The sequence below is a fragment of the Morus notabilis genome, unplaced genomic scaffold (assembly GCF_000414095.1).
Source record: "Morus notabilis unplaced genomic scaffold, ASM41409v2 Scaffold382, whole genome shotgun sequence".
NCBI lineage: Eukaryota > Viridiplantae > Streptophyta > Magnoliopsida > Rosales > Moraceae > Morus > Morus notabilis.
In genome coordinates this window covers 15,401-28,925 of record NW_010364200.1, presented here as the reverse complement: position 1 = coordinate 28,925, position 13,525 = coordinate 15,401, and the positions used below count along the sequence as shown (strand labels likewise).

The 13,525-nt window shown below is 41.4% G+C and overlaps 1 protein-coding gene across 1 annotated transcript in view; it reads right to left on the bottom strand.

Moving 5' to 3' along the window:
* Positions 1-10,401, bottom strand: part of LOC21399420 (protein SIEL) — a 24,358-nt gene extending 13,957 nt beyond the window's left edge. The window contains exons 1-3 of the mRNA XM_024170660.1: positions 9,708-10,401; positions 8,920-8,997; positions 8,157-8,390 (exon numbers count right to left, since the gene is read on the bottom strand). Coding sequence (XP_024026428.1) covers positions 8,157-8,390; positions 8,920-8,997; positions 9,708-10,367 — 972 coding nt within the window. The 5' untranslated portion in view covers positions 10,368-10,401. The remainder of the gene's footprint in view (positions 1-8,156; positions 8,391-8,919; positions 8,998-9,707) is intronic.
* Positions 10,402-13,525: the final 3,124 nt, after the last annotated feature.

Genomic DNA, 13,525 nt, shown 5'->3' with positions numbered 1-13,525 from the left:
ATTATTTATTTAATATATTATTAATTTAAATATTATTACATGTTTTTAAAAATTAAACCACCAAACACAATTTCAGTTTTTTTTTTAAACTGAAAACAATCTCAGAATAAAACTACCAAACGCATTTTCAGAAATGATTCCAAAATAAAAATAAAAACATTTTCGTTTTCATACAAAAAACAAAAACGTTTTGGAACTAATTCCAAACGCACCCTACAAAATCTAATTAAGGAAAAACAAAAACTAAAATATAGAAACTGAAATCTATTCTAAGAAAGTAAATAACTTCCTAACTAAATACACAAGGGTCGACTACTTTCTACACTCCCCCTCAAGTTGGGTTGTATATATTATACAAACCAAGCTCGGAGTTCAATTCATCAAAGCTGACCCTTGGTAGTGCTTTGGTGAGAATGTCGGCAATCTGAAGTCTTGTTGAAACATAGCTTAGCTTCACAATCTCGTTGTTGACCTTCTCTGAGATGAAGTGTCAATCAATCTCGATGTGTTTTGTTCTGTCATGATGCACATGATTTTTGGCTATGCTAATAGCTGCCTGACTGTCACTAAACATCTTGACTGCGTCCTTCGTCTCAACCTTAAGCTCCCTTAATAGCCTTTGAAGCCACATTCCTTCACATATTCCTAGTGCAAGAGCACGATATTCTGATTCTGCACTACTCCAAGACACAACAGCTTGCTTTTTGCTTCTCCAAGTGACGAGATTTCCCTAGACGTATGAACAGTAACCAGTGGTTGACCTCCTATCAGTTAATTCTCCTGCCCAGCTAGCATCTGTGTATATCTCAACCTCATGGTTTTCAGATCTTTTGAAGAGCAAACCATGTCCAGGAGTCATCTTCAAATATCTCAAAATTATGCTCACTGCTTCCAAATGATCCTCACTCGGATTATTCATGTGCTGGCTCACTACACTGACTGAGTAGGCAATATCAGGTCTTGTGTGTGATAGGTAGATTAATTTACCCACAAGTCTCTGATATCTTCCCTTGTCAACTGAATTACTTTCTTCATTTCTGTTTGGCTTTTTGTTGGGATCCATGGGTGTGTCAGCAAGTTTACACCTAAGAAAGCCAGTTTCGCTTAACAAGTCTAAGATGTACTTTCTTTGGGATATTACAATTCCCTCCTTAGACTGAGCCACCTCCATTCCCAGAAAGTATCTGAGAGTCCCGAGATCCTTGATCTCAAATTCAGTTGCAAGCATCTTTTTGAGTCTAATAATTTCCTCTGAATCATCACCTGTCAAGATGATATCGTCTACATAGACTATGAGAATAGCTATCTTGCCTCCAGAATTGGATTTAACAAACAGTGTATGATCAACTTGACAATGATGGTATCCGTTTGTAATCACAGTTCTGGCAAACCTGTTAAACCAAGCACGAGGAGATTGTTTCAAGCCATATAAGGATTTCTCAACTTACAAACCAACCTGCTGTTTGAACTATTTTCCAAGCCCGGAGGTAGAGTCATGTAGACTTCTTCTTCAAGGTCCCCATTCAAGAAGGCATTTTTAACATCAAGTTAGTATAGAGGCCAATATTGATTCACTGCAAGAGAGAGTAGAACACGGACAGTATTGAGCTTGGCAACGGGTGCAAAAGTTTCCTGGTAGTCTATCCCATATGACTGCGTGAAGCCCTTTGCTACAAGTCTGACTTTGAATCTTTCGACACTTCCATCTGCTTTGTACTTAACAGTGAATATCCACTTGCAGCCTACAGGATTTTTCCCATGAGGTAATTTTGTAAGGGTCCATGTGTCATTACTTTCTAGAGCCCGAATTTCCTCCTCAACCGCTTGTTTCCATGCTGCAACCTTTAGAGCCTCTTGGATAGAGTTAGGAATCTGCACACTATCAAGGTTGGACACAAAAGCCCTGTAAGATGGTAGCAACTTCCCATAAGCTACATATCTTTCGATTGGATGACCAATGCACCCTCGGACACCTTTCCTGTGGGCAATTGGCTGATTAGAGTCATCAACCAATGGCACAAGAGTCATGAGATAAGAAATCCATACCATTGTGATTATCGGATGCAGGAGGACTTGGTTCCGGTTCTTGACAGTCACGGGTCTGCATAGTGTCCTCTATATGCTCGGTTGGTCTTCTGCTTCTGGTATAGACACAAAGTTCATGATCATTAGTGTCAAGTTGAGGTGGAGTAGGGACAATTGGGGCTATTTCAGTGGCAGAGTTTGGTTCTTCAAGTGGAGTCGGTTGAGTGGAAGTGTTTGGGGTTATTGAAGGAAAAATGGCCTGAGTGTCTTGGAGAAGATCCCAAATCTGATATTCCCTCGAGTTCTCCCCCTGAATTTCGGATTTGGGAAAGTAAGATTGGTTCTCAAAAAAGGTGACATCCATGGAGTTGTATACTTTCCTAGTGATTGGAGAGTAACACTTGTATCCTTTTTTATTAGAGTAACCGAGGAAGATGCATTTGAGAGACTTGGGATCAAGTTTGGTGCGGTGTTGTTGGTGGATGTGAACAAAGGAAGAGCGACCAAAAACCTTCAGTGGTAAGTCAGAAGAAAAAGAGCAGATATGTGGATAGGTTTTCATGAGAACATGACGAGGAGTTTAGAATTTTAGGACTCAACTAGGCATCCTATTGATGAGATATGTGGCTGAGTATGGCTTCCCCCCAAAAGTGTTTAGGCACATGATTAGAGAACATAATGGCACGGGCCACCTCAAGTAAATGTCTATTTTTCCTCTCAGCGACCCCATTTTGTTGAGGAGTATCAACACGAGCTTATATGAATGATACCATGCTTGGAAAGATAAGGACCAAGAATGGAATTAAAATACTCCTTGGCATTATCTGTTTTAAGAACTTGAATGTTGCTTTGAAATTGAGTAGAGATCGTGGAATGAAAGGATTGAAAGATGGTGGTTGTTTCGGATTTTTCTTTCATAAGGAATGTCCAAGTTGTTCTCGTGGACAAACCATCGAGACCCATTTATATTTTTTACTCGTGAGGGTCCCCAAATATCACTGTGAATCACAGAAAATGGATGTGAAGGCTTATATTGTAAACTAGAATATACATGTCTAGTATGTTTTGCAAGCTCGCAAATTTCACATTGGTAAAAATTGGATTTTTTATTGATAAACAAATGTGGAAACAACTTTTCAATGTACGCAAAATTTGGAAGACCAAGGCGACAATGCCATAACATGACTTGACTCTCAACTGAAACAGAATTGAACACAGAATTGGAAACAAGATTGACATAATTTGAACTAGACTCAGAAACACAACTTGACGGGTGAACTTGTCTACCAAGGAAATTATTTTCTTTGAGCAAATATAGGCCACCACGCATCTCAGCACTGCCAATCACCTTCCCTGAATCCACTGCCTGAAAATCACAAAAATTGGAATAGAATTTAGTCACACATTTTAAGTCACGAGTAAGTTTGCTGATTGAGAGTAGATTGCAGTCTAATTTAGGAACATAAAGGACAAAGTAAAGGTGAAGATCTTTTGTTAATTGGACTGATCCGGTTCCTGCTACTGGTGAGAATGAACCATCAGCTATTCAGACTGCTGTAAATTCTGAAAAGGTTAATTTCTCCAGTCATATGATCCAAGGCTCCCGAGTACTATCCAAGGTTTTGGTGTACTATTTTGGACAATATGAGCATAGGATAGGATACCTTGGTGTGCTAGAAGGCTGGTAGGTTGCTCGGCAGAGGATTGTGGTGCTGTCCGGAACTGGAAATGTGACCAAGCATTTTCTGCAGTGCCTTAATTTGCTCCTTGGTGAACGGACTGAATTCTGCATTATTTTCTGTTGTGGCAGCAACATTTGCACGGTTCTCCCTTTCATATCGTCCACTAGATGGCTTCCAATCTGCAAGTTTTCCATGTCTCCTTCACATGACCAAGTTTCTTACAATGGTCGCACCATGGTCGTCCTTTCCTGGGCTCATTATTCTGAGAGAAATTGTGAGTGTACAAGGCTGACCCTTCGAAAGCGGGTGTGGTGTGGTTGTCTGTCATCATCAGTTTCTTTCTGCTCTCCTCTCTACGAACTTCTGCAAAGGCCTCCCGAATAGTTGGAAGAGGTTTAATCCCCATGATTCTCCCCCTGACTTCGTCTAGGTCTTTATTGAGGCCAAGAAGAAATCTGATGGTCCTTTTTTGTTCAACAATCTTCCTATACAAGGCAGAGTCATCAGGGCATTTCCAAGAATAAATCTCGTACATGTCCAATTGCAGCCAACAGCGTGTGAGTGTTGAAATATTGAGTAACACTCAATTCTCCCTGTCGTAGATCATATAATCTGGTACACTCAATTCTCCCTGTCGTAGATCATATAATCTGGTCTCAATCTCAAATAACTCTGAGGAATTCTCAATGCTGGAATACGTTTCATGTGCAGCCTCCCATATCTCCTTGGCTGTCCAACCTCCATGGTCATGGAATTTATTAGCCATGACATAACCAAGTGATCATCAGTTTTCCAGGCCCGGTATTTAGGATCTGTCGTTTCTGGAGCAGAGATTTCACCTGTGAGATGTCCATCCTTCCCTCTGCCGCAGATGTACATGAAAACGAACTGGGACCATTTAAGAAAATTATGGCCATGAAGTTTATGATTTGTGACAAGATGAGAAGAAGTATCGGGGACGATAGGGGCTGAAGAATTAGGCTCGGATCTAGAAGTGACTTCCGAGGAAGAAGATTGTGAGGCCATGCCGTATTTTGTCATTATGAGAGTACGGCAAGGGAAAGAAGTGTTTGGAACGAATTAGGGTTCAGAGACTAGCTCTGCTACCATGAAGAAATCAATGGGAATAATTCTGATTTTTTCATTCCAGAAAATAATGATTTACATCCTAATATATAGGCTAAGGGGGCTGGCATACCAGTCCACAAAAAAAGGAAAATAGAATCCCTGTAAATCAGGAATTCCACCAAAATAGGAAAACGGGAAACTACAAAATCTAATTAAGGAAAAACAGAAACTAGAATATAGAAACTGAAATCTATTCTAAGAAAATAAATAACTTCCTAACTAAATACACAAGGGTCGACTACTTTCTACAAAACTATCTCAATCCGGAAACTAACTAAAGAGAATCCGAAAACTACCCTATTTCCTAGGAACCTTACCCCAAACTAAAGGATTCGGTCCTTTTATTCAAAAACAGAAAAAGTAAACTAGAAAACAGGAAAGTAAACAATTTTATTCTCTATTAGGAAATAAAATCTTCTATTTTCTGACACTCTCCCTCAAGTTGATGCATAGATATCATGCAAACCAAACTTGCTAACAAGGAAGTCAAACGATGACTTGAACAGTCCCTTTGTGAGGATATCTGTTGTTTGTTGTGTTGTTGGAACAAATGGCATACATACCATTCCTCCCTCAAGCTTCTCCTTGATGAAATGTCGATCAACTTTAACATGTTTAGTTCGATCGTGTTGCACAGGGTTGGCTATGCTGATTGCAGCTTTGTTGTCACATTATAACTTCATAGGGGCTTCTATAGGCAACTTTAACTCAATCAATATCCGTTGTAGCCATATTAGTTCACAAACTCCGTTGGCCACTGCTCTATTCTACCTCAGCACTGCTTCTTGCTACTACACTTTGCTTCTTACTTCTCCAAGTGACTAAATTACCCCACACATAGGAACAATATCCTGTTGTTGATCTCCGATCAATGGAGGATCCTGCCCAATCCGCATCGGTGTAGATTTTAATCCCATGTTGAGTGTTCTTTTTGAAAAAAGGCCTTTCCCTAGAGAATTCTTCAAGTACCCTAGAATACGGTAGGTAGCTTCTAAGTGTGCCTTCTTTGGTGAGTGCATAAACTGACTAACGAGACTAACTGCGAAAGTTATGTCTGGCCGAGTATGAGATAAGTAGATCAGTTTACCAAACAACTTCTAATATCTTGTCGTATCCACCGGATCTCCTTCTTTACTGTTGCCTAGCTTAACATTAGGATCTACTAGTTATCTACCGATTTGCACCCACTCATACCTGTCTCATTCAACAGATCTAAAACATACTTCCGTTGACTTACAACAATTCCTTTCTTTGATCTAGCTACCTCCATTCGAAAGAAATATTTGAGGGGGCTCAAGTCTTTGATCTCAAATTATGTAGCTAAGTTCTCCTTTAAGCGGCGCATCTCTTCCGAGTCATTGCTTGTCAAGATAATTCTTCCACTTGATGAGTGCCTAAAGAACATTGTGTGATCAGTTTGAGCCTGTGTGTAACCCTGGTTTTTTACTGAACAAGTAAATTTCTCAAACCACGCCTGTGGTGATTGCTTCGATCCATAGAGTGACTTTATCAATCTGCACACTTTTGAGCCAAATTTTCTTTTGAAACCAGGTGGGGCATCCATGTATACCTCTTCTTCCAAATCTCCGTTCAAGAATGCATTCTTGACATCTAGTTGTTGTAGTGGCCAATCCAAGTTGGCTGCTAATGAAAGAAGCACTCTTACAGTATTAAGTTTTGCTATTGGAGCAAAGGTCTCCATGTAATCAATTCCATACGTTTGAGTGAAGCCCTTAGCTACCAACCGGGCCTTATATCTTTCCAGAGATCCATCTGATTTGTGCTTTATAGTGAACACCCATTTGCATCCCAGTCTTTTTGTCCTTTGGCAAGTCCACCATCTCCCACGTTTTGTTCTTCTCAAGCGCCCTCATTTCTTCTAGGATTGCTTCCTTCCATTCGGGAACCTGTAAAGCATCTTTAACATTCTTTGGAATTTCCACAAGTGAGAGTTGAATAGTAAAGAAAGAGAAAACTAGGGACAAATTTTCATAGAACACAAATTTTGACATTGGATGATTAGTACATGACCTAACCCCTTTCCGGAGAGCAATTGGAATATTAAGGTCATTGAGAGATGTTTCTTCAAGAATAGAATACAAGGAAGAAGAAACACCTGGAGAATTTTGGATGGAAAGGGGGACATGAGGGACACTTAGAGAGTTTTGGTCCTGCCGTGAGTTGGAATCTTGGCCTTGCTGGGAAACTTTAGAATTTTTTCCATGAGTCAAGTTCTTCCGAGAGTAAACCAATCCGAATTTTTTCTTATTTGCATCTCCTTCAATAGAATCATTATTCTCTACCGAGACAAGACTTATTTTTGAGAATTCCTCATTATTTATAACATTTGTGTTTTCACTTTGGTCTTGTTCATTTTGAGTCAAAACTCAGTTTGTTGGTGACTGTTTAGAACCAGATTCGAACATTAACTTGTGTTGAATCTGAAAAAAATCTTCAGTCACCAAATTTACTATTTTATCCCAAGTCGGATCTTCACTATTTCTCTCCCCCTGAAGAGGAGACTTAAAAAAAGGTTTTGTTTCAAAGAAAGATACATCCATAGATACAAACATATTTTTTTTAAAATAGGATCATAGCATTTGTAGCCCTTTTTTGTTGGTGCACATCCTACAAAAACGCATTTCCTGGCCCTAGGATCTAACTTACTCCGGTTTTGATCATGATTGTGAACAAAGATAGTACACCTAAAGACTTTAATTGGTAATTCGAATAAGATCCTAGAGGATGGAAAATTCTATGAGAAAACTTGCCAAGGAGTTTGAAAATCTAGAGCTTTTGAGGGCATTCGATTAATGAGATAGGTTGCTGTGAGAATTGCATCACCCCAAAGGTATTTTGGAACATTATTTGTGAAAAGCAAGGCTCTTGATACTTCTAGAAGTTTCCCTTTACATTGATCCTAGATTGAAACTAAATAAGGAAACAATCTCACTAAACTAGGAAAGAAATAAAACAAGAAATAAACTATGAATCTGGTAATATACAGGCGGAGTCTCTCCCTAAGATTATTCACATAATTGCTCATTACACTTCCTAGAAATCTTGACTAATCAATTCTGGGAATTCAACAGTATGTGAACCATAAATTCAAGCCTATCCAACCTTATCATAGTTTAAATGTGATTCGAGGAGAAAATTATGTCAACTTTACCATAATAGCAAGAAAACATTAGCAAGGGTGCAGAAGGTTAGATATGAGGCCTTGCTAACAAGAATGAGGTAGATGCCACCATTTCATATTCATATATGCATAATCCTGATTAGTACAATACACATGAAAAAAGACCATGAAAAAATTACCTCAAAGAATTCATCCTCAAGTCCATGAACTAAAGCTCCAGCAGCACTTGATACTAAAATTTCAAAATGTTCACCACAACACTGACCAAGCAGTCTCTTCTCTTTATTAATCCCAAGAACTTTCTTTGACAGGGTTTGCAGAAGAATATCCTCAGATACCATTCCTACTTTCCCAAGGGCAATAAAAGCTTCAACCCTGACCTCCATGCTCATGTCTCTTGCCATAGAACAGAGCTACAAGCATAAAGAAAGTACAAGCATCATTACAACTTACAAATTCTACAAGTGTGTAAGATTTCCGACTCACATTCAAACAGACCAATAGGAAGAGAATGTCCAAACATTTAACTTGTGCAGGTTAAAAAGATGGAGGTAACCTAGTGGCTGGTCAACGAATATTTTTTCCTTATCAAAATTAGTAGGACTACCTGGACTATTAATACCCTTCATCCCCACCCATGTTTATAAACAATTGACCTAATCTCATTATTAAACTGCAGAATCAACTGAAATATTGCTTGTTCTTCAGCATAAATAGGAAAAAAAGAAGAAAGAAATGTGTATTTCAGTTATGCAATGACATTGGAAAGTGCACCAGTCAATAGAGAAAAATATAAAATGCATGATTTCACTAGCATCCAGCAACCCTCTAAATCGAGCATCATTTAGGCACATGGACACTGCCATCATACTTGACACAACAATACAAGCATTCAAATGCAAGAAGCATAGAAATAGAAACCAGCACATCTTTAGAAAATACCATGACAAAAACTTCATCTGAACATTGTGATTTTGTCTTGAGGTTGGATGCCGCGAGCCATAGACCCCAAGCGCAGACCTTGATACAAAAGGTACAAAAACTGAATTAGGGGCAGCAAAATGCCATCCTACATAGACTAGGCATTACGTAATTATAGATTTGCAAGGAGTTAAAGGAAATGGTACAACTCAAGAATCACAAGCATTCTTCAATCCCATTAGTTATGCAGGCATCCACAGGAAAAGAAACAGAGGTAAAATTATTAGTATAAACATGCTAGTAAAAAAATATGCAAATATTCCCCTAAAAAAATGCAAATATGCAACGATTAAATTAGAGGCATAAAACAAGATATCAAAGCTCCAAATTTAATAAAAACATAGATAAAAATATATCAACGTCAAGTCATCATCATCTGAAAAATTGGAAGAATTATAAATTGTCAAAAAAACACTAGTTCTTACTCTATGTGGACATGTAATGGACAGAATTATGAACATTTTCCTACTATCCGTGAAATATCCAAATATCCTAAAAGGAGAAAAATGAACTGTGAGTCGCCAACATTCATATTTTGGCCCATATCATTGAAAAAGTAACAATATTTCCTCTGTATTCTAAAAAAAGTGTTTTTTTCTCCCTATTTGCATATCGATAACCTTTGATACTGCACAATATTGATTGAAAATACCATACATTATCATCAACACTTCTAACTTTTGAAATAAGAAATGCACATTTAAAATAAAAAAGGAAATAAACGGAAAATGACATGAATAAGCGCTTACCGTACGAACTGCAGCCAATCTTACACTATATTCCGTGTCGCGAAGAAGCGCAACGGCATGGCTATAGCATCCTCGGATCATTTCCTCATCCTCGACCACGCAAGCGTTGCACAGACGAACGAGTCCGTCCAAAGCAACTTTCCTCACGCAAGGATAGGGATCCTTCGTAAACCCTAGAAAAACAGTGAATTCCAGATACGGCGTCAGGCGAAACCTCTCGGCGTTCCTGAGAAGCCATAGCCGTACGGACACGGGGGAGCTGAAGCATAGCGAGGCGAAAACGCCGCCGCCGAGCTCGTCCGCGGCGGGAGCCAACGCAGGGCCCCGTTCCGCGATCGAAACGACGACGTCGAGAGACTCGGCGGCGAGTCGGGTCGACGCGGCGGAGTGCAGCGCGTGACGACGCAACGAGTCGAGTACGAGTCCGGAGAGGGCGTTGCGGTGGGAGGAGAGGTCGGAGAGGAGTTTGAGCGTGTGGTGAAGAAGGTTTGGGTCGCGATTGAGTTCGAGAGAGCGAGTTAGGGTTTCGAAGAGGGAAGAGATTGTGGAGTCGGGGGTTGAGGGGTTGATGATCAAGGCTCTAATTCGAGTTAGGGATTGGGCAGAGAGAGGTTCTTCGCTGAAATTATTTGGGAGGTCCACGCTCCGCTCTTCCTCCATTGGGCAGAGGGAAGAGATTGTGGAGTCGGGGGTCGCTTTTGTCGTACGCGTTAGAAGCTTCGGAGGTCAGATAAATTCCTGACGTCGAGAATTAAAGAGTTATTTGGTTGGGGGATTCGTACCACGATTCGAATCATAGTTTGTCATTTGTTATAACATTTTTCTTATAAAAAATACATATAAATTAAAAATAATTTTAATCTCATGATTCTAATTCATAAACTAAACGTCTCCTAACAGTTTAGGAGATTTATCGGAGCGCTCGCCGAGCTAAGGTGTTAAAGTCGATAAGTCCACAAAAACTTTTGAAGCCTCTGTGTCGAGGAATTAAGGGCCTGTTTGGTTAAAAGATTCGGGTTCATGATTCGGAGTCAAATGCAAGAATCCATGTTTGGATCCATTTTTTAGTCCGTTGGGTTGGAATCAGGGTTTGAATCCCTAGCGGTTTTTGGGTCCTGATTGCAAATCAGCCCCTCCTTGATTCAGCCCAACTTCAATCCTTCCGCACAGTGCACAAACAGTAATAGTCCTGTCTAGACATTCGATTTTCCCACTTAGTCGATCTTCTTCTCGAACTCTCCAAGTTTCAATCCAAAATTTCTCACTCGCAAGCGAAGAAAAACCGTTTCGAGCTCAATTTTTCCGAGAACCAAATGCACATCTATCAACTGATTATCAAGGTTACAGAAGCAAGTTTCCGAGCGCTCAATTTCACGAAGTATCCATGCCTTGAGAATTCACGAAGAACGCTAGCTTCATCACTTTCTGTCGGGGAAAAATGGACAATGAACCCGAAATCCTCGCGCGCCTAGCCGCAAACCACCTGTTCCTCGCCCAATTCGAACCTCTCAGGGCGATAATCCACGCTCTACGAGCCAAGGACCCCGAGCTTGCCCTCACCGTGCTCCAGACGATCGTCGCTCACTCCGGGCAGTTCGAGAACGTTTTGTGGTCTTCCTCGTGTGCGTCGCCATCTCTTCTCACGTACTTGGTGACTCTCGAGCTTCTACAATTCGACAACGCCTCGTCGGTTTGGAGCTTCGATCGCGAGAAGCTGTGATTGCGAGCTGAGTTTTTGTTATTGGTTCAGCACCTGATCGACTGGGTTTCGGAGACTATGAGGAAGAATTTTGATTTGGAGAGCATCAGTAAAGAGAGAGAAAGCGAGAGCTTCGAGGAGAGAGGAGAGTTATTGGATAAGATTGAGGATAAAAGCGACCATTTGAGAGCTGCGAGCGGTGAATGGGACGGAGCCGTCGGAGTTTTGGATAGAATTTTGGAGTTGGGAGTGAAGAGGTTGAACGTTGATGTAGTTGTACACGATGGTGATGACGGCGTCAGGGAAAACCTCTCGGCGTTCCTGAGAAGCCATAGCCATATGGACACGGGGGAGCTGAAGCATAGCGAGGTGAAAATGCCGCCGCCGAGCTCGTCCGCGGCGGGAGCCAACGCAGGGCCCCGTTCCGCGATCGACACAACGACGTCGAGAGACTCGGCGGCGAGTCGGGTCGACACGGCGGTGTGCAGCGCGTGACGACGCAACAAGTCGAGTATGAGGCCGGAGAGGGCGTTGCGGTGGGAGGAGAGGTCGGAGAGGAGTTTGAGCGTGTGGTGAAGAAGGTTTGTGTCGCGATTGAGTTCGAGAGAGCGAGTTAGGGTTTCGAAGAGGGAAGAGATTGTGGAGTCGGGGGTTGAGGGGTTGATGATCAAGGCTCTAATTCGAGTTAGCGATTGGGCAGAGAGAGGTTCTTCGCTAAAATTATTTGGGAGGTCCACGCTCTGCTCTTCCTCCATTGGGCAGAGGGAAGAGATTGTGGAGTCGGGGGACGCTTTTGTCGTACGCGTTAAGAGTTCGGGAGGTCAGATAAATTCCTGACGTCGAGAATGAAAGAGTTGTTTGGTTGGGGGATTCGTACCACGATTCGAATCATAGTTCGTGATTTGTTACAGTATTTTTCTCATAAAAAATACACATAAATTAAAAATAGTTTTAATCTCATGATTCTAATTCATAAACCAAACGTCTCCTAACAGTTTGGGAGATATATCGAAGCGCTCGCTGAGCTAAGGTGTTAAAGTCGATAAGTCCACAAAAACTTTTGAAGCCTCTGTGTCGAGGAATTAAGGGCCAGTTTGGTTAAAAGATTCGGGTCATGATTCGGAGTCAAATGCAAGAATCCATGTTTGGATCCATTTTTTAGTCCGTTGGGTTGGAATCAGGGTTTAAATCCCTAAGCGATTTTTGGGTCCTGATTGCAAATCAGCCCCTCCTTGATTCAGCCCAACTTCAATCCTTCTGCATTGTGCACAAACAGTAACAGTCCTGTCTAGACATTCAATTTTCCCACTTAGTCAATCTTCTTCTCGAACTCTCCAAGTTTCAATCCAAAATTTCTCACTCGCAAGCGAAGAAAAACTGTTTCGAGCTCAATTTTTCTGAGAACCAAACGCACATCTATCAACTGATCATCAAGGTGACAGAAGCAAGTTTCCGAGCGCTCAATTTCATGAAGTATCCATGCCTTGAGAATTCACGAAGAACCCTAGCTTCATCACTTTCTGTCGGGAAAAAATGGACAATGAAACCGGAATCCTCTCGCGCCTAGCCGCGAACCACCTGTTCCTCACCCAATTCGAACCTCTCAGGGCAATAATCCACGCTCTACGAGCCAAAGACCCCGAGCTTGCCCTCACTGTGCTCCAGACGATCGTCGCTCGCTCCGGGCAGTTCGAGAACGTTCTATGGTCTTCCTCGTGTGCATCGCCATCTCTTCTCACATACTTGGTGACTCTCGAGCTTCTACAATTCGACAACGCCTCGTCGGTTTGGAGCTTCGATCGCGAGATGCTGTGATTACGAGCCGAGTTTTTGTTACTGGTTCAGCACCTGATCGACTGGGTTTCGGAGACTATGAGGAAGAATTTCGATTCGGAGAGCATCGGTAAAGAGAGAGAAAGCGAGAGCTTCGAGGAGAGAGGAGAGTTATTGGATAAGATTGAGGATAAAAGCGACCATTTGAGAGCTACGAGCGGCGAATGGGACGGAGCCGTCGGAGTTTTGGACAGAATTTTAGAGTTGGGAGTGAAGAGGTTGAAGGTTGATGTAGTTGTACACGATGGTGATGACGGCGTCAGGCGAAACCTCTCGGCGTTCCTGA